Here is a 22330-nt window from a genome sequence, read left to right on the forward strand (position 1 = left end):
TAGTTTGGAATTTTTTTAGGTCACAGGAAAGTCTGTCTACCTCTTTGGTGCTTCTACAAACAGTAGACTACTCTGCAAGAACATATGATGAAAAATACTATCTATACCCAAAGAAAGAAATGATTGTACCTGTATACAGATGGAAGCATACTTTTTTTCCCATGGGAGATTCGGGGAAGATCTGTATTTTCTTTTACAACATAACTTTTATCGAAATGTTTTGCGTAACTTCACATGTGCCTTCGCAGTGGGGGTGGGGTGAGGATGAAAGTAGAGAATCTGGATCTCAGACTTTTAAAAACAAATATAAAAAATTGTTCTACATGTTCCATCTTGTACATGGAAAATAAAAATACATATTCATGTGTGTGTATGTGTATGTATATATGTATAAACTTTTCTTCCTGGCCCTGACAATTATTTTGTAAGAAAATTCTGTTTGAGAACTGGTTATTATGAGCAACTCCCTGAAACTATTAAATTAATATTTCATTGATTCAAAATTTTGAAATATCATAGACTCAAAAGATCATAAATTTAGAGTGGGAAGTCACTGAAGTAACTTCAAATATCATGTAATACAATCTGTTGATTTTATAGATGAGAAACTAAGGCCCAGAAAGGTTAATTGATTTGCTCAATGACTGACTAGAAACAAGGATCAAAGGTATGGTTTGTTTCCAGATTTTCAGACTTCAACTACACTGTATCGCACTGAATGAATGAAGATCCATGGAAAAGACAATATTTTTTTTTATATTGGTGTACTGGATATACATTATATTTAACATTAATTTTAAAAAATTCTCCCCAGTGACGGTTTCCCCAAGATTTATTAAAAAAAAAAAAAAAAAACTAAATCCTAGAAAATGTCAATAGAAGATAAGACCTAGTAAGGAAGATAGTTCTATTATCCTTTGAAATGATCAGAACACATATGGAGCATTGATTTCAGGGCTAAGCCACATTTCATGAAAGACAGAAATAAGTTTAGAGAATATCCAGATAGCAACTAGAATGAAGTTTCTGTGAGATGAAAATCTTCTGAAGAAATTGAGTTTGTTAGTCTACCAAAAAGACCAAGGGAAACATGAAAGTTATTTTCAAGTAGTTGAAGTGCTTTCCCTGAGAGTTTCACTTGTTCTGGTTGACTCCAGAGGATAGAAAACACTGTACAGTTTGTAGAAGCACCAAAGAGGTAGACAGACCTTACTGCAACCTAAAAGAATTCCAAACTAAAATGGGCAGCTTTGCCCTTATTGAAAGTCATTTTTCAGGTATGCTGGAGGAGGTGGGTGGGAAATTCTTTTTCAAAAACCAATGGTCAGAAAACTTCAAAGGTCACTTTCATTACTAAGAATCTAAGTTACTATGTTTTATTTTTAAAATAATAACAATAAAAGGCAACTACTCAGGTTTTCTTCTCTGTGTGAATTTTTCAACTGACATTTTCTCAAGAACCTTGGAATTCTTCCCTATAATGGAATGAAAGAACCATGATTAAGATCTAGATCAGTCCCTATTTGAAGCACATCTAATGTGCAAATATTGATTGTGCAAATATTTTTAGAAGAATTACATGTGTTTAACCTTATTAGATTACTTGCTTTCTAGGGGAGGGAGGAAGAGAGGAGGGAAGGAGAAAAAACTGAAACACAATGTTTTGTAAAGGTTAATGTTAAAAACTATCTTTGCTTGTATTTTGAAAAATAAAAAGTTTTTATAAAAAAATTAAAAATAATTTTTCCATATGCAAATCTAAAAAAAGTATTAATAAAATATAAACTAAGGGATAATTATGAAAAGAATTGTATGTTTCTTGTGTTCATACCACATATCATATAAAGATAACGGAAAGGAATTGGAAATTTTTAGTTTGAAGACAAGAAGACTTAAAGGTTGTTATAATTTCTATCTTCAAATATTTGAAGGACTGTCATCTGAAAGATTCATTGAAAAAAAAATTGCCCCAGAAAGCAGAAAAAGGAGAAATAGATGGAATTTGTTAATAGTAAAATATAAGAAAAAATTCTGACAACCTGTTCAAAAGTTCTGGGAGGAATCAATTAGGCAAGTATTGAAATCCTTTATAGAAAGAAGTCTTTCTACCACAAAATGGATAACTATTTCTAGGGAAAGTGAGGGTCTATAATAATAAAAAAAGTATTTCAATAAAATTTAGAATGGAATTCTTTATAAAACTGTGGTTCCATGCAAATGTTTGTAAATATTGCTATTTTTTTAAACTGTGGCATAAATTGTATAGAATGGCAATGGCATTGGTAAAATATCTTCTGGTCATGCTTTTATTTTGAGGCCTTTCTTTCATCCTGATCAGTGGATAGAGTGCTGAACATCTGGGTTGAAATTTGATCTTAGTGCTCCAAATCACTATCAAAGAAATGCAAATTAAGACAGCTCTGAGACAACATTACACACCTCTCAGATTGGCTAAAATGACAGGAAAAAATATGATGAATGTTGGAGGGGATGTGGGAAAATTGGGACACTGATACATTACTGGTGAAACTGTGAATGAATCCAACCATTCTGGAGAACAATCTGGAACTGTGCTCAAAAAGTTATCAAACTGTGCATACCCTTTGATCCAGCAGTGTTTCTACTGTGCTTATATCCCAAAGAGATTTTAAAGAAGGGAAAGGGACCTGTATGTGTAAAAATGTTTGTGGCAGCCATTTTTGAAGTGGCTAGAAACTGGAAACTGAATGGATGCCCATCAATTGGAGAATGGCTGAATAAATTATGGGATATGAATGTTATGGAATATTATTGTTCTGTAAGAAATGACCAACAGGATGATTTTAGAGAGGCTTGGAGAGACATGAACTGATGCTAAGTGAAATGAGCAGAGCCAAGAGATCATTATACACAGCAACAAGAAGACTATCAATTCTGATGGACGTGGCTCTCTTCAATACTGAGATGACTCAAACAGTTCCACTTGTTCAGTGATGAAGAGAGCCATCTACACCCAGAGAGAAGACAATGCGAACAGAGTGTGGACCACAACATAGCATTCTCACTCTCTCTGTTATTATTTGCTTGCATTGTGTTTTCTTTCTCAGTTTTTCCTTTGCTTCCTTTTTGATCTGATTTTTCTTGCACAATAAGATAACTGTATAAATTTGTATACATATATTGGATCTAACATGTATTTCATCATATTTATCATGTATTGGACTACCTGACAGCTAGGAGAGGGAGTGGGAACAAGGAAGGGAAAATTTGAAAAAAAAAAAAAAAGGTTATGCAAGGTTCAATGTTGGAAAAATTACCCATGCATAAGCTTTGTAAATAAAAAGCTTTAATTAAAAAAAAAAGAAATCTGATCTCAGACATTTAATAGTTGTGTGATTTTGAGCAATGCCTTTAACTTTGTCTGTCTCAATTTCCTCAGTGGTAAAATGGGGATAATAATAGCATCTACTTTACAGGATTGTTATGAGGATCCAATGATATAATGTTTATAAAGTACAGAATTAAAGTAACTCAAAAGAAATATGAAATGTGCAAATTTAGAGAATCCACCCCAAATGTTTACATGGACTATTTGTGCCTTACCTGTATAGAGCATTCCAAGCTTGAATTGGTCTGCTCAATCACAGCTGGACACATTTTAAATTGACTCTAAGACAGTGATGTCATTTTGGTCCTCTTTGACAATAAAGGACAACAACCAATCAACCAACCAAGTCTAACATATAATAGATGCTTAATAAATGCTAAAAAAAAAGGGGGGGAGCAATATATCAATGTAAGTGAACACATAAAAAGTTTTTAACTTGTAATTCAAGAAGTATAATCTTAGGAGAAATCATAGGAACATAAAAAACAGTTTTTTTAAAATTTCCTCCCATTTCATTTCTTCTGAATAAATTTAATTTGTGCTACCATGAATGCATAAGTAACTGAGACTTTAAAGAGGAAAAAAAAAACAAACAAGCTGTAGGACTGAATATTAGCAGTAGGGAGTAGGTGTATCTCTCTGCATCTGCTTTTCCCTTATCCTGTTGTATAAGATAGCAATAATTTGTCTCAGGACAGCAACAGGAATAGAGGAAAGACAGGGAGGGATGTCAGAAAGCAACTAGCTTAAACTCATCAGAGAGAAAGGAAGAGCAGGACAATAGCAGAACTCTTCGTTGTCAAATTGTCTGCTGAGTTCACTCATCCTGTCTATGATGAGCTAGTTCAAGGCAGCAATCAGCAACCAGAAAGCCAAGACTAGGGAAAATACAACTCTCTTGAGTTTCAGAATGGACCAGATCTTGAACTTCACATTCTAGTATGATACAAAGTCTATAGTTTCTACATAAGGACCAATTTTATAAGTATGAATATCTTGTAGAAATTGATGTTAAACTCTTTTGGGTGATTGAAGAATCATCATATATCTTGTCTGGCATTCTTGATTCTACATTAATTCTTTGCTGAGAAGAATTTCATGGAGTTTGAAGAATTATATACTAATAGCTATTTATGAAATGATTTTATTATCCAAGCTGGGAATTTGTGTAAGATTGTCTTCATACATGAAGAGAATGATTACTTGATCTTCCCTGATTGGTGGGACAAAAATGTTACAAGTTGCAGAAAAAATTCTTTTTCCTGATTAAAAAAAATTGGGGGGAGATAATACCTACAATTCTAAGATCTCTTTATGGAAAAATTCTTGGAGAGGGAAAGAAAGACTATAGCAGACACTTCTAATGTCTAATATATGCCTATTTCCAATTTATCATACTAGAGATCTCTGGGAATATCCCCTTGAATGTGATTTAGGAGTCTTTCAGTTGTGCTTAAATATCTCTCTCCTAATGGAAGAGCTAATAATTCCCTAAGTGTATTCTGTGGTATAACTTCTCTTGAGTTCTATTTGCTATCAGTTCTTTTAATTATTTGCAATTGTGATGGTCTTTGTTTAAGTGTATTCTGTGGGGGAGGGAGTGAAGCCTTTCAATAAAGCTTGGGACATTCCTTTCCCCATTAAGAGAAAATGACCAGAAAAAGTAGTTTGAAGCTAAATGTTTTTGTAGATTAACAATATTTAAAAAGGCATATAGATTTAATGCTAGTCTCATAATCTCTCCCTGAGAAAAAAAGAGCATCCCACTTCATGGCCCCAGTTTCCTGTTCCCCTCTAGGTAGAAAGTAAAGTATCCTTGAAAGAGTAGGTAGAATTATAAAGAAATCAATTCACTTTTACTTATGAACAAGATTTAAATAGACCCTGGAGGATATTCATATAACTGACAAGGCAATATGTATCTCTTCCATTTCATTATTCATTCTGTAGGCTGTTATGATAGATTATTTATTGAGTGATTGTATGGTAAGAAGAAATGTTATATGTAATATCAAAGCATGCTAATCTGCTTCTGTATAAAGCTACTATTAATAGGCCATAAACATATGACTAAGGCTCACTGAAATAGATTTAGATTTCTAGCTAATCCCCATTACATACAATATTTGCTGATGGTTTTAGGTAAATTTTTTTTTATCCATTTAAGGAAAAAATCCATTTATACCAATACTTTCAAGTGTTTTTAATAGAAATGAGTGTTTTATTTTATCAAAAGGGTTTTTTTGTATCTATTAATATAAGCATGATTTTTTAAAAAATCATTATTGATATTATCAAATATGTTAATAATTTTGCTTAAATTACACCATCCCTGAGTTCCTGGTATATATCCTGTTTGGTCATAATCATATGAAGGAAAATGCTATCTACATCCAGAGAAAGAACTGATAAGTAGAATTACATATCAGATGGTTTTACACACACACACACACATATACAGATTTATACCTAATAATAACTTTCTCTAGGTCAAATGGGAGAAAGAGAGAGAGAAGAAAAAAAGGAAAAAAAGAAAATTACATGATAACTTTATTATATGTTTAAAAGGAATAGCAAGTTATACATTTACCATTTCATCTATAAGGATCTTTTTTTTCTATCTATTATGATATGGAAATGCTTATTTTACTTCTAAAGTTCAGAACAAAATAAATAAATTTTTAAAAAAAGAAATAGAACTAGATCTGCATTATTGAAAATAACCAAACTCATGAAGAGATCAAAATATCCAAATTCACCATGTATATTTCCATTATGCAGGAATTAATTACCATTTTCTAAATAATTATTAACTTTAAATAGTGGGAATTTAAATACATGTGACCAAATCACAAGAATTCATTATTTGCATAAATTGGGATCTAGCATATTGTAAAAAGGGTCAAGATTAAGTCAAGATGGTACAATGATGGGAAGCAATTCAATGAGTTCTCTTTCACTACATCTTCCAAAAAGATTTTTAAAATCTACTGGAAAAAATCATGATGGGGAAATTAAAGCGAACAAACAAAAAACCCCACAGTGAGTTATCTGTCCAATAGAAAGACACACAGGGAAATGTGTCTAAACTAGGAACCCAATCTAGTCAGGAGTATGCCATATATAATATAATATAATACAGCTGTAAACTAGGACAAAACAACCCTCCCAGACTTACATCAGTCATTATGTCAGAGATAAATATGAATTGGCAAATCTGTTACTCATCTCCCAGTTCTTACTCATAGGTCCAAGATAGACAGAGAAGAGGACCTGTGCCTACATATAAAGTTCTTGGAAAGGGGGGACCTGATCAAAGAAAGAAAAGGAAAAAGAGCAAGGATGGAGGAAGTTCAGAATCCAGCAGAAGCAATGTTGTAGCTCAAACTTCAGAGGTAGAACAAGATTTCCAGAATCTAGTTCAGCCTGCAGAGGAATAATAGAGGTGGCACCCAGAGCAAATGATCCCAGAAAAAAGGAGTTCTACAATGTTGACAGACTGAACCCACAGAGCTTTCCAGGTGGCTGACAGAGTTATCTAGCAGCATTTATTTTTCCTCAGACTCAAACCTAAGTTAGGAATTTACAGAACTCAGACCAGCAATCCATATTATACTTTGGATCAAAACACTTTGAAAGCACTAAAAGCTTGTAAATTCCCTAGGTAGTTCCTGAGATCCTGGAATAATACAACCTCAATATCCCCAAAAGTAGCAGGAATATCACTCCAGGCTTTCCTCTAAAAGTATCATAGAGCCCAGCCTTAACAAGAACTAAAAAAGTTAGGAAGCAGGCTAGAAGAAAACACACACACACACACACACACACACACACACACACACACACACACACACACACAAGGATTCCTACCATAAAGACTTATTATGGTAGCAGGGAAGTTCAAGAAACAAACCCAGAAGAGAATAATTCCAAAACTTCTATAAGCAAAGCCTAAGAGAAAAATATAACTTGGGTAAAAATTCAACTATAACTTCTGGAAGAGAAAAAGCAAGAATATTTTTTAAGTTTGAAAAAATTTTATAGATGAAATAAGAATGCTTGAAGAAAAATGGAAAAATCAATGAGAGCTATGGAAAAAAAAACAATTTGAAAAGGTATAACACCTTGATATAAGAAGTACAAAATGTTGCTCAAGCAACAAACTCTCTGAAATTTAGAATGGACCAAATAGAAGTCAATGACTCTATAAACCAAAACTATACCTAACATAGTTAAAACAATTGATCTGGAAAATAGATCAGAAGAAAAATATTTAAGAATCATTTAACTACCTGAACAGTTGACAGAAAGAAACAAACAAAGAAAGCATTTTTAACCTATTTTAAGAAACTTCAAAAGGAAATTGCCCAAACCTCTTAGAACTAGAGGAAAAATGGAAATATAAAATCACTAGTTAGTGCTTAAAAGAAAATTCTTGGGAATATCATAACCAAAATCTAGAAGTGAAGATAAAAATTAAAATGTAAAAGAAAAATCAAAAGGAACTAAAAGAGAATAAACTACCTATATTCATAGATAAGAAAATGGTACGTATATGTCCTCTCTGAATCCTAGCATCATCAGGGGCCACAGAGTCCAATCATCAGACAATATCTTTTAGTTGCTCTATTATGTCTTGATGATCTTAAAAAAATAATTGAGAGGGAAAGAGGAATACTGGGAAGGGGGAAAAGGGAAAGGCAGCTCAAGAACAATTATCTCCTATTCGCAAATAGACATCTATACAAACAAAGAGAAAAGGGTGAGGGTAAACTGACATTTATTACAATCTCATGGAGTGGTCAAAAGAGAGAATACACATATACACAATTGGGTACAGACATACATTTCATTCAAAAGGAAAATAGGAGGGGAAGGAGAAGAGGCAGGGAGAATGAAAGGGGAAGCAGAGAGGCAGGGAGAATGAAAGGAGAGAGAGAGAGAGGGACAGAGAGAGAGAGAGAGAGAGAGAGAGAGAGAGAGAGAGAGAGAGAGAGAGATAGAAGAAGAAGAAGAAGAGAAGAAGAAGAAGAGAAGAAGAAGAAGAAGAAGAAGAGAAGAAGAAGAAGAAGAAGAAGAGGAGGAGGAGGAGGACGAAGAGGAGGAGAAGGAGGAGGAGGAGGAGGAGGAGGAGGAGGAGGAGGAGGAGGAGGAGGAGGAGAGGAGGAGGAGGAGAATGGAGGGAGGGAAGAGGGAGAGAAGGGGGAAGGGGAGAGAGGAAGATGGAGAGAGGGGAGAAGAAGATGGGGAAAGGGGGAGAAAGGGAGAAATTAATCCTGGACAAAACAAACTTTAAGAATATATAAAAATATTTAAAACTCTAATTGAGGTGATTAAAAAAAAGGAATTAGAGGGGATAGTAATAAATTGAGGAATATATGCCTGTTATAGTATTTGAATGTGATGAAGTATCATTGTGTTCTTAAGGACCAACAACCATGCTTCCAAAAGAAATAGTAGTGGCCAATGTGGACAATTATTTTGATTGACACTGTATGGGTTTTTTCTTGTGCTCTCAAATGGAAGTGGGAAGGTTAGAAAGAAAGGGAATAAGAAGATAGATTTTCACTGATTAAAAAAAATGCTAAAAGAAGTTAGGGTTAGCCAGTGGATATGAGGTTTTAAATAAAGAGTAGAACGCTACCTCTTGACACCTCTTGACAAGTCAATGATACCCCATAGAAAAAACTGCAGTTACTTAATATGTCCATCAGAATGAGTTACTCACAGGCCTTTATAAAAAACATGGGACCCTCCAGTGAATGACTATCAATTTTACCTGGTAATTAAATGAGATTTGATGATCCCCAAAGAATTCTTATAAATTCAGAACCCAGGACTTCAAATCCAGAACTCTTTCTTCTATATCCTATTATTTTCATATAAGATAACTCACTTTTCCTTGCTTCCACTTTCAAACTACCAGTCAAATATTCAAATAGCTTATAAAATTGAGAAACCTATTTGAGGACTTATCTGATACCATACTTTTACCAAGAGCAAAAAACATTCACATTAGCAAAAAAAAAAAAAAAAAAAAAAACTACAAAAAACAAACAAAAAAATCTTTTCAGATTCCTGAGGTCTCATACCTTGTATAGTCTTTTCAAAAATAAAATCCTGTATGAACAAACAATTTTCAGATGAAGAAATTAAAGCCATCTGTAGTCAGCTGAAAAATGTTCTAAATAACTAAAAGAGAAATACAAATTAAAACAACTCTGAGGTATCATTCCAAATCCTATCAGATTGGCTAAAATGACAGGAAAAGATAATACAAATAATGGAAAGGATGTGGGAAAATTGGAACACTAATGTATTGTTGGTGAAGTTATGAACTAATATAGTTATTCTGGATGACAATTTAGAACTATACCCAAAGGTCTAACAAACCTTTTGATCCAGGATCTGTATATCTGGAAGATATTAACTAATTTAATAGCTGTGAGGTGACATTTTAGAACATTTTAGATTTGCATTTCTCTAATCAATAGTGATTTAGGGAGGAGCCAAGATGCCAGGGTAAAGCCAGGAAGCTGCTCAAACTCTCCCAGTTTCCCTTAAAAACCACATGAACAGAATCTGATGGAATGAAAACACTCTCCAATTCAAGATAGACTGGAAAAATTTTAAGAAAGATTAGTCTTACTAGGGTGAAAAGGTGTTTGTACTAGCTCAGATAGATTCTGGGGAAGCAGGTAAGCAAATCTTAAACTTGCACTAAGACCCACAGTCCTGGCTCAGGAAAGGAATAAATCAATGGGGAAACTTCCAGTCTCAGCTCAAAAGGTAAACTCTGGGAAACCAAGCTGTTCCTGAAAGAGAAGGTAAAGCTACCCCCTGCAAACACAAGGAGTCCCTGTGTGCAAAGTCAGGGTTCACAGCTGCACAGGAAGCTTGGGACAGCACCACCTTTACTCCAAGAGCAGAATTCAACCATAAAAGTAAAAAAAAAAAAAAAAAAAAAAAAAGAAAGAAAGAAAAGGAAAGAAGGGAAGTTATATGGCACAGTGGATAGAGTACCAGCCCTAAAGCCAGGGGGACCTGAATTCAAATCCAGCCTAAGACACTTAATACTTCGTAACCATGTGATCCTGGGTAAGACACTTAACCCCAATTGCCTCAGTAAAAAACAAAGGAAAGAAAATGAGCAAGAAACAGAAAAGAACCTTGACCATAAAAAGCTATTAAGGTAATAATGCAGACCAAAACACAAACTCAGACAAGAACAAAATGTGCACAGAAGAAATCACTCAAAAGAGTGATATAAATTGATCTCAAGCCCAAAGAGAGCTTGAAAGTGTTCACAAAAGACTTTAAATGGCAAATAAGAGAGATAAAAGAAAAAAATGAGAAAGGAAATGACAGGTATGTGTGAGAGAAATTAATAGCTTGGAAAAGGAAAAGAAAAAATAATTGTCTGAAGAAAACAATTCCTTAACAACTAGAATTAACCAAAAAGCTGGAAAAAGAGCAAATTAAAAACCCTCAATCAAACACTAAACTTGAAATTCTAAAAATAAAGGGAGAGACCAATAAAATTGAAAGTTAAAAAAAAACTATTGAATTAATAAAACTAAGAGTTAGTTTTATGAAAAAAAACAGAAAAATAGATAAACTCTTGGTAAATTTGATTAGAAAAATGAAAGAGGAAAATCAAATTGTTAGTCTTAAAACTGAAAAGGAAGAAATTTCCACTAATGAAGAGGAAAAAGATCTATAATTAGGAGTTATTTTGCCCAACTTTATGCCAATAAATTTGATAACTTAAATGAAATGTATGAGTACCTTAAAAAATATAGGTTGCCCAGATTAATAGAGGAAGAAGTAAATTGGTTAGATAGTCCCATTTTAGAAAAAGAAATATAACAAGCTATTAATCAACTCCCTAAAAATAATATCCAGGACCAGATGGATTTACATGTGAATTCTACCAAACATTTAAAGAACAATTAACTCCAAAGTTATATAAACTATTTGAAAAAAAATGAAGGAGTCCTACCAAATTCCTATGACACAGACATGGTACTGATACCTAAACCAAATAGGTTGAAAACAGAGAAAGAAAATTATAGATCAATCTCCCTAATGAGCATCAATGCAAAAATCTTAAATAAAATCTTAGCAAAAAAGATTACAGAAAATCATCTCCAGGATAATACGCCATGACCAAGTAGGATTTATACCAGGAATGCAGGACTGATTCAATAATAGGAAAACTATTAGCATGATTGACTATATCAATAACCAAATTAACAAAAACCATATGATCATCTCAATAGATGCAGAAAAAACATTTGATAAAATCCAATACCCATTCCTACAAAAAACACTAGGGAGTATAGAAATAAATGGACTTTTCCTTAAAATAGTCTGTAGTATCTATTTAAAACCATCAGTAAGCATCATATTTAATGATGATAAACTGGAACCATCCCAATAAGATCAGGAGTGAAACAAGATTGCCCACTATAACCATTACTATTCAGTATTGTATTAGAAATGCTAGCTTCAGCAATAAGAGATGAAAAAGAAATTAAAGGAATTAGAGTAGATAATGAGGAAACCAAATTATCACTCTTTGTAGATCATATGATGGTATACTTAGAAAACACTAGAGATTCTACTAAAAAACTATTAGAAATAATCTGCAACTTTAGCAAAGTTGAAGGATACAAAATAACTCCACATAAATCATCAGCATTTTTCTACATCACTAACAAAATCCAACAACAAGAGATACAAAGAGAAATCCCATTTAAAATAATTGTCAATAATATAAAATATTTGGGAATCTATCTGCCTAGGGAAAGTCAGGAACTATATAAGCAAAACAACAAAACACTTTCTAAACACACAAAGTCAGATCTAAACAATTAGAAAATTATTAAGTGCTCCTGGATAGGTCAAGCAAATATAATAAAAATGACAATACTACCTAAACTAATCTATTTATTTAGTGCTATATCAGTCAGACTCTCAAGAAATTATTTTAATGACCTAGAAAAAATAACAACAAAATTCATCTGAAAAAACAAAAGGTCAAGAATTTCATGGGAACTAATGAAAAGAAAAATCAAATGAAGGTGGCCTAGCTGTACCTGATCTAAAACTATATTATAAAGCAGAGGTCACCAAAACCATTTGGTATTGGCTAAGAATAATAGACTAGTTGATCAGTGGAATAGGTTAGATTCACAGAACAAAATAGTCAATAACTATAATAATCTAGTGTTTGACAAACTCAAAGATCCCAACTTTTTGGAATAAGAATTCATTATTTGACAAAAATTGCTGGGAAAATTGGAAATTAGTATGACAGAACCTAGGCATTGACCCACACTTGACACCATACACCAAGATAAGTTCGAAATTTAGGTTCATGATTTAGGTATAAAGAATGAGATTATAAATGAATTAGAAGAATATAGGATAGTTTACCTCTCAAACCTGTGGAGGAAGAAGGAATTTGTGACCCAAGAAGGACTAGAGATTATTACTGATCACAAAATATGTAATTTTGCTTATATTAAATTAAAAAGTTTCTGTACAAACAAAACTAATGCAGACAAGATTAGAAAGGAAGCAATAAAGTGGATAAACATTTTTATATTGAAAGATTCTGATAAAGGCCTTATTTCTAAAATATGTAGAGAATTGACTCAAATTTATAAGAAATCAAGTCATTCTCCAATTGATAAATGGTCAAAGGATATGAACAGACAATTTTCAGATGAAGAAATCAAAACTCTTTCTAGTTATGTGAAAAGGTGCTCTAAATCATTATTGAAGAGAAATGCAAATTAAGCCAACTCTGAGATACCACTACACACCTCTCAGATTGGCTAAGATGACAGGAAGGCATAATGATGAATGTTGCAGGAGATGTGGGAAAACTGGGACACTGATACATTGTTGGTGGAACTGTGAATGGATCCAACCATTCTGGAGAGCAATTTGAAACTGTGCTCACAAAGTTATCAAACTGTGCATAACCTTTATTCCAGCAGTGTTACTACTGGGCTTCTATTCCAAAGAGATCTTAAAGAAGGGAAAGGGACCTGTATGTACAAAAATGTTTGTGGCAGCCCTTTTCATAGTGGCTAGAAACTGGAAATTGAATGGATGCCCACACACTGGAGAATGGCTGAATAAATTGTGGTATATGAATGTTATGGAATATTATTGTTCTATAAGATATGACCAGCAGGATGAATCCAGAGAGGCTTGGGGAGACATACATGAATTGATGCTAAATGAAATGAGCAGAACCGGGAGATCATTATACAATTCAGCAACAAAACTACATGATGATCAATTCTGATGGATGTGGCTCTCTCTTTAACAATGAGAAGATCCAAATCAGTTCTAATGGATGTGTAATGAACAGAACCTGCTATACCCAGAGAAAGAACACCAGGAAATGAGAATGGACCACAACATAACATTTTCACTCTTTCTGTTATTGTTTGCTTACATTTTTGTTTTTTCTTCTCAGGTTATTTTTACCTTCTTTCTAAATTTGGTCTTTCTTGTGCAACAAGATAAATGTATAAATATGTATACTTATATTGTATTTAACACAGACTTTAACATATTTAACATGTATGAGACTAGCTGCTCTCTAGGGGAGAGAGTGGAGGGAAGTAGGGGAAAAGTTGAAACACAAGTTTTTGCAAGGACCAATGTTGAAAAATTACCCATGCATATGTTTTGTATATAAAAAGCTATAATAAAAAAGAAAAAAATATTGGCCTACCTGAAGGCCATAACCAATTTCTTCAAGAGATCATAAAGGAAAACTGTTCCAATATTCTAGAAACAGAAGGGAAAATACTCATTGAAAGAATTCATCAATCACCTTCAGAAAGAGATCCCACAAGGAAAACCCTAAGCAACATTGTTGTGAAACTCCAGAACTACAACCTCAAAAAAAAAATACTGCAGACTTCCAGATAAAAATAATTCAAATATTAAGATGCAACAGTCGAGATTAATAAACAAAAATAATTCAAATATCAAGGATAACAGTCTGGATTACCTAGGATCTGTCAGCTTTTTTTACAATAAAGGATCACAGGGCCTGGAATACTAAATTCCAGAAAACCAAGAATTATCTACCCAGCTAGACTCAGCACCATCTGTCAGGGAAGCCAATGAAGTAAGAGACTTTCAATCATTTCTCCTGAAAAATCCAGAACTAAACAGAAAATTTAATCTACAAATAAAGGACTAAAGAGAACCTTAGAAAGGTAAACAGGGGGAAAATAGATATTATTTAAAGGTTAAACTATTTACATCCCTACATGGAAAAATAATATGTGTAACTCTTGAAGTTACCTGTCACCCTGTCACTAAGGCAGACAGATAGGAGCATCATATGGACTGAGGGTGTGGTTGTGAATGGACTCTGATATGATGACATCAAAAAAAAAAAAGATATTAAGGGGTAGAAAAATATTTGTACTTGAAAATAGATAAAAGGGGAGGTACAATGGGACAATTATATAAATTAATTCACATGAACAAGGGCAAAAGACCTATTATAATAGAAAGAAAGAAGGGAAAGGGATGGGAAACTTAATTTCATCAATTATGGTTCTAAGAGGCAATAACTTAGCCTTTAGTTGGGTATAGAAATTTATCTGACCTTATAAAGAAGTAGGAGGAGAAAGAAGAAAGAAAAGGGAGAGATAGGACAGAAGGGAGGGCAGAAACACTAGGGGAAAAGATAAGAATAGGAGGGAGATAAGGTAATGAAGTTGGTAAAAAAAAAAAAAAAAAAAAACTCATGACTGAGGACAGGGTAGAAAGAGAGAACAAAAGTATACACAGGGGAGAAAAGAGGGTGGAGGGAAATACAGAGCTGGTAATGATAACTATGGATGTGAATGGGATGAACTCTCTCATAAAACAGAAGCAAATGACAGAGTGGATTAAAAAACCAAATCCTATAACATTTTGTTTGCAAGAAACATTTGATACAGAGAAACACATACAGAGTAAAGGTAAAAAGCTGGAACAGAATTTATTATGCTATAACTGAAATTTTAAAAAAAGCAGGGATAGCAATTATGATTTCAGATAAAGCAAAAGTAAAAATAGGTCTCATTAAAAGAGATTAAGGGAGAACATACATCTTAATAGAGAGTACCATAAATAATAAAGTAGTAATGATATAAAATGTGTATGCACCAAGTGGTAGAACAGGAAAATTCCTAGAGAAAATTTTAAGCCAGTTATTTAAAGATACACTCAGCAAGCCTACTGTAATGGAGGCCCTTCCCCTCTCATAATCAGACAAATCCAACCACAAAATAAACAAGAAAGAAACTAAGGAGGTTAAGAAAATCCTAGAAAATCTAGATATTATAGACCCCTGGAGAAAACTGAATAGGGACAGAAAGGAATACATGTTTTTCTTGATAGTACATAGCACCTAGACAAAATTTGTCTATGTATTCAGGCATAAAACTCTTACTATCAAATGCAGAAAAACAGAAATAGTAAATGCTTCCTTTTCAGATCACAATGCAATAAGAATTACAATAAAGGGGCAGGGAAAGATACACTAAAAACCAATTGGAAATTAAATAATCTAATTCTTAAAAATGAGTATATCAAACAACAAATCACAGAAACAATTCATAATTTTATCCAAGAGAATGACAATAATGAGACAACATATCAAAATCTATGGGATGCAGCCAAAGTTGTTTCTAGGAGAAATTTCATATATCTAAATACCTACATGAATTAAATAGAGAAAGAAGAGATCAATGAATTAGGCATCCAGCTAAAAAAAACCTAGAAAAATAACAAATTAAAAATTCCCAATTTAATACCAAATTATAAATTCAGAGACTCAAAAGAAAGATTAATAAAATTGAAACTAAAAAAAACCTATTTAACTAATAAATAAAACTAAAAGTTGGTTTTTGGGGGAAAAAACAAAAAAGAAAAAGAAAAAAAACTTAAATTAATTTTATTAGAAAAAAAGGAAGGAAAATATCACAGCATCAAAAATGAAAAGGGTGAACTTACCAGTGACAAAGAAATTAAAGCAATAATTAGGGTCTATTTTGCCCAATGTATGGCAGCAAATCTGGCAATCTAACCACAATGGATGAATATTTAGAATAATATAAATTGCCTAAAATAACGCAAGAGGAAATAAATTATTTGAATAGTCCCATTTGGGAAAAAAGAAATTGAACAAGCCATTATTGAACTCCCTAAGAAAAAATCTCCAGGGCCAAATGGATTTACAAGTAGTTTGTACCAAACATTTAAAGAACAATTAATTTCAATAGTATGTAAATTATTTGAAAAATAGGTAAAGAAGGAGTAATGTCAAATTCTTTCTATGCCACAAATATGATAGTGATACCTAAACTAGGAAGAGTCAAAATGGAGAAAGAAAATTACAGACCAATCTCCCTAATGAATATTGATGCAAAAATTTTAAATAAAACACTAACCTAGAGATTACAGCAACTTATCAGCAGGATAATACATTATGAAATAAAGTGGGATTTGCACCAGGAATACAGGGATGACTCAATATCAAGAAAACTATTACCATAATCAACCATATCAATAACAAAACAAATCATATGATAACCTCAGTAGATATATCAAAAGCTTTCGACAAAACCCATTCCTATTAAAAAAAAAAAAAAACACTAGAGAACAAAGGGATTGTAAAGATCTGAAACTCTTGAGTCGAGGCACTGAAGTCAGACAACCAAGCACTTAAGGCTAATTACTATTTGACAATACTCTATAAAAATGCTTGGCAAATGGCCCTTCCCACTATCCTATGCTGGCTCGATAATTGTTGTATACAGAGAATTGTAGGAGAGAGTAAAGTCTCTTTGACGATAGACGAGGAAGAAGGAGGTCGTGGAGATTCTGTGTCCATCCAATTCACTTCTACCTTTAAAGACCTAGAATAAAGACCAAGGATTTTTGCTTATCCTGACCCTGGCTATTTCTAAGGTATCCAGGGTGCTAATGCGGTCATCAGAAGCTGGATGCATTCTTAATAAGATCAGGGGTGAAACAAGGATGCCCACTATCACTACTGTTATTCAACATTGTACTAGAAATGTTGGCTTTAGCAATAAGAAAAGAAAAAGTTAAAGAAAATAAAATGGGCAGTGAGGAAATAAAACTATCACTCTTTGCAAATGATATGATGATACACTCAGAAAATCATCCAAAAATGTAATGGAAATAATTCACAACTTTAGCAAAGTTGCAGAATACAAAATATGAACACACAAATCATCAGCATTTCTATATATTACTGACAAAGCCCATCAGCAAGAGATAGATAAATTTCATTTAAAATTACTGTAGATAAAATAAAACACTTGGTAGTCTACCTGTCAAGGCAAATCCAAGAACTATATAAAAACAATTACAAAACATCTCTCACACAAATAAAGTCAGATCTATACAATTGGAAAAATATCAATTGCTCACAGGTAGGCCAAGCTAATACAATAAAAATGACAATTCTGCCTAAAATGATCTACTTTTTCAGTGTTATACTAATCAAATTGCCAAAAAAAATATTTCATAGAAGTAGAAAAATAATAACAAAATTCATCCAGAACAATCAAAGGTCAAAAATATCAAGGGAATTAATGGGGGAAAAATACAAAGGATGGTAGCTTAGCAGTTCCAAACTTAAAATTATATTATAATGCAGCAGTCATCAAAACCATTTGGTAATAGCTAAGAAATATTGTGGTGGATCAATGGAATAGATTAGATACACACAACACAATTGTCAAGGCCTATAGTAATCTAGTATTTGATAAACCCCCAAACTCCAGCTTCTGGAGAATTCTTATGCTAAAGAATAGGAATTCACTATTTGACAAAAAGTGCTGGGAAAACTGGAAAATATATCAGAAACCCAGCATAAACCTACATCTCACAACCCATCCCAAAATAAAATCAAAATGAACACACAATTTGAGTATAAAGAATAATACCATAAAAAATTAGGAGAGCAAGAAATAATTTACCTATCAGAACTTGGAGAAGGGAGAAATGTATGAACAAATAAGAACTAAAGAACATTATGAAAGGCAAAATGGACAATTTTGGTTACATTAAATTAAAAAGGTTTTGCACAAACAAAAACAAAAGAAAAAAAGATTAAAAGTACAAAGCTGGAAAAAAATTTGCAGCCAGTGTTTCTGATAGAGGTCTCATTTCTAAAATATATAAAGAACTGTGACAAATTTGTAACAATACAAGTCATTCCCCAGTTGATAAATTGTAAAGGACAGGAACTTTGGAGAAATATTTTTAAGGCTCAGTATGATTGATTTAAACAAGGTGTTAACTCAGTGGAATTGATATGACAGTGGTTATCTAGTTTAGCAAGTGAGTTCTCTAGTTCAGTATGACTGATTTAATCTTACAACAAATAATGGTTCCCTAGTGATATAATGATTGGTTTATACTCAGTATACTGTAATGATGTAATTGTAATAGAGTATATAAGCTGGAGCTCAAGCTCTCAGACTCAGAGAGAAACATTCCATCTTCATCAGCCTCATGGTGGCTCTTCTGCTTCCCCCACTGAGACCAAGGCCCATCTGAAGGGCCCCAGGCAAGGAGACAGACTGTGAAGGAGATAATCAAGACTTTTGGACTTTATCCCTGGCTATTCTCCTGATAATTACTCTGCTGAAATGAAAATTGTTTCCAAAACCTCTAGAAAGCTAACCAGAACATTACAATAAATGGCAAAAGGATATGGAAAAGACAATTTTCAGATGATGAAATTAAAACCATATATAGTTATATGAAAAAATGTTCTAAATCATTATTGATTAGATCATTATTGATTAGAGAAATGCAAATTAAAACATCTCTAAGGTATCAACTCATACTTCTCAGATTGGCTAAGATGACAGGAAAAGAGAATGGTAAATGTTGGAGGGGATGTGGGAAAACTGGGACACTAATGCATTGTTGGTGGCGTTGTAAAATGAGCCAACCATTCTGAAGAACAATTTGGAACTAAGCCCAAAGGGTTATAAAATTGTGCATATCCTTTGACCCAGCAGTGCCATTACTGGGTCTTCATCCCAAGGAAATCTTAAAGGCAGGGAAAGGAGCCACATGTACAAAAATTTTTGTAGCAGCTCTTTTTGTGGTAGCAAAGAATTGGAAAAGGAGTGGGTGTCCATCAATTAGGGAATAGTTGAACAAATTGTGGTACATAAAGGTAATATAATAGTATTGTTCTATGAAAAAATGGTGAACAAGCTGATTGTAGAAAGGCCTGGAAAGATTTACATGAACTGCTGCAAAAGCATACAGAACCAGGAATATATTTAACAACAAGAATGTGTGATTATAAACTATGAAAGGTTTGATTCTTCTCACTGATTCAGTGATCCAAAGCAATCCCAATAGATTTTGGATAGAAAATGCCATCTGCATCCAGAAAGTAACTAAGGAGACTGATTAATACAGCCTATGTTCACGTCTTTTTTCTGCTTTTTTAAATCTCTCCTTTGGCTTTTCCCTTTTGCTCTGATTTTTCTCTTCCAACATGATTCATAAAGTAATGTGTATTAAAGATAAATGAATTTACTAAAAAAAAAAAAGTAATTTAGAGTACTTTTCCATATGACTATAAGAAATATAGCTTTGATTACTTCATCTAAAAACTGCCTATTCATATCTTTAACAATTTATCAATTGAGGAATTATGGACGTCCTTTAAATTTGATTCAGTTCTTTCTATATTTGATTACCTTAGATTTTTTTTTGCCTTTTTTAGTTCTCTATATATTTGAGAAATGAAGCCTTTATCAGAGAGATTTGCATAAAAAATTCTCCTAGTTTTCTGTTTTTCTTCAAATCTCAATTTGATTTTGCTTGTATAAAATCTTTTAAATTTAATATCAATCTATATATATAGTGTTGACCATTATGTCTCAGGTTTCACTTTATGCCTCTCTATCTCCAATCAGAATAATACCCTTGTTGTCAGTTAGTAACTGTATATTTGCTTCTTAGAATTTTCATTCAAATCAGAGACTTTATTTTTAAACATCTTTGACAATAAGGTCTCAAGCTATCTTTCCAGATTCCTTTGACGTTACTTTCTTCTGCACTCTTTAGATCCCACTAAACTGACTTTCTCTATGAGCCTCAAAAACCATAGTCCCTCTTCCATTTGTATGCCTTCCCATTAGTGGTCCTTTGTGCCTGTAATGTCTTTCTTCACCTCTGCTTCACAGGATCGCTGTATTCCATAAAAATGCAATTGAAAAATCACTTTTTTAAATGAAGTCTTTCTGATCATGCTGACAATACTGCTTGTTCCCTACCCCCAACCAATTTGTACTTAATTTCTTCATACTTATTCCATACGTGTGTCTAAATATGTGTCAAGGACAGGGATTTTTTCTTTCTTTGTGTTTTTAGACCCACTGCCTCATAGAATAATATATAAGAGATTTTTTTCTTAATAGCTATATATGCTTATTAATAGATTGATAGACTTACTAAGAATCTCTAATAAAGCAATCCAAAAAGAGTTAACTATACCTCTTCTAGGGAGGAGCCAAAAAAAAATCTTTGATGGGTAAAAATAAAAAAAAAAACTGGGAGTCAGGATGTCTGGATTCTAGTTCTGGCTATGTCACTTAAGTAGATATATAATCTACAATGTCTCTAGGACTTGGCTACCTCATATGTAAAATGAGATGGTTGGATTAAGTGTCTTTGGATTCAGGTCCTTGCCAGCTCTATCATCTTTGAATTCAGAAATATTTCTGAACCTCAGTAATTTGATAAGTTATCATCTAATGTAATTGAGATATTACCCAATATTGTATAAAAGTCTTATAAGGCCTGCTTTGTGGAAAATTCTCACAGAGTATCTGGTTCAGTTCTCTGTGTGGAATGAAATATCCTACTGAAATAAACCAGCCAGGATTTATTTGGGTTTTATCAAAGCTTTTTGTAATTTTATCTCCAGTGCCTGACACTGTTTGCATGTTGGAATACCCTGCTGTAAGGTTGCTATGGGTTTCATAGTCAGTCCTTTTTGATGTAACAAAGAAAATAACTATCTCATAAATACTGTTCAACTTATAGACTGACATCTCTTGAGTTTTTCAAAATATCTAGTAATTTTTCTATATTACATTTGATATAGATAGATTTGACTATGAATGATCACATACCTGCATAATGAAATAATCCAAAAATTAAAGAAGCCTTCAGAATATGAATGTTTAACTTATGAATATCTTGTTTATATATAGAATTGGCTAACATGATATAGGTCTTGCTTCAAGTCACTTTCCACCGAGTAGAGGCCCTTCCTTGCTGCTAAATCAGTAAATATAGCTTTAGATGGTTTTGGTTTTGGTTTTTATAATTGCCACCCAAGACAAATACCTTCCTATTTCACTCTCCAAGATGATTGAGAAAGCTGGATTTAATATGTGTTATTATGACTATAACAAAAAGGAGAGATATTCTCATCATTCAGAGTTAGAACTTAGAACATGTCCCCATGGACACATTGTGATTAAATAAAGTTGTTTTAGATCTTAAAATTCTTTTGCTACTATAGATCTACCATATTATGAATAAAATCAGTTTGTATAAGTGAGCCTAGGAACTTTACATCATTTAAGACATTTTTTTACTATGGAAAAACATTTTAAGTCTCAAATATTTCACTTCAGTTCAACCCCCAAAGTATTTATTAAATTTCCATTTTGTAAAAAGCACTGTACTTTCCTTACAACAACTCTGTGGGGTAAATAATGCAACTTATATTATTTCTGTTTTAGAAATGAAGAAATTAAGGCTCAGAGATATGAAGTATCATGACTAAGGGTTCCACAGCTAGGAAGTGTTAGAACCAATAATTGAGCTCAAGCATCATGTTTCCAAATCTAGCATTCT

General features: G+C 32.9%; 1 protein-coding gene across 2 annotated transcripts in view; it reads right to left on the reverse strand.

Moving 5' to 3' along the window:
- Positions 1-21844, reverse strand: part of EMB (embigin) — a 138978-nt gene extending 117134 nt beyond the window's left edge. Inside the window, exon 1 of one of the 2 annotated variants that reach the window (XM_051990596.1) lies at positions 21598-21844. In XM_051990596.1, coding sequence (XP_051846556.1) covers positions 21598-21691 — 94 coding nt within the window. In that variant the 5' untranslated portion in view covers positions 21692-21844. The remainder of the gene's footprint in view (positions 1-21597) is intronic. The other variant, XM_051990601.1, reaches the window with a different exon arrangement.
- Between the last annotated feature and the right edge of the window lie 486 nt (positions 21845-22330).

Source organism: Antechinus flavipes, chromosome 1 (genome assembly GCF_016432865.1).
Source record: "Antechinus flavipes isolate AdamAnt ecotype Samford, QLD, Australia chromosome 1, AdamAnt_v2, whole genome shotgun sequence".
Taxonomy (NCBI): Eukaryota; Metazoa; Chordata; class Mammalia; order Dasyuromorphia; family Dasyuridae; genus Antechinus; species Antechinus flavipes.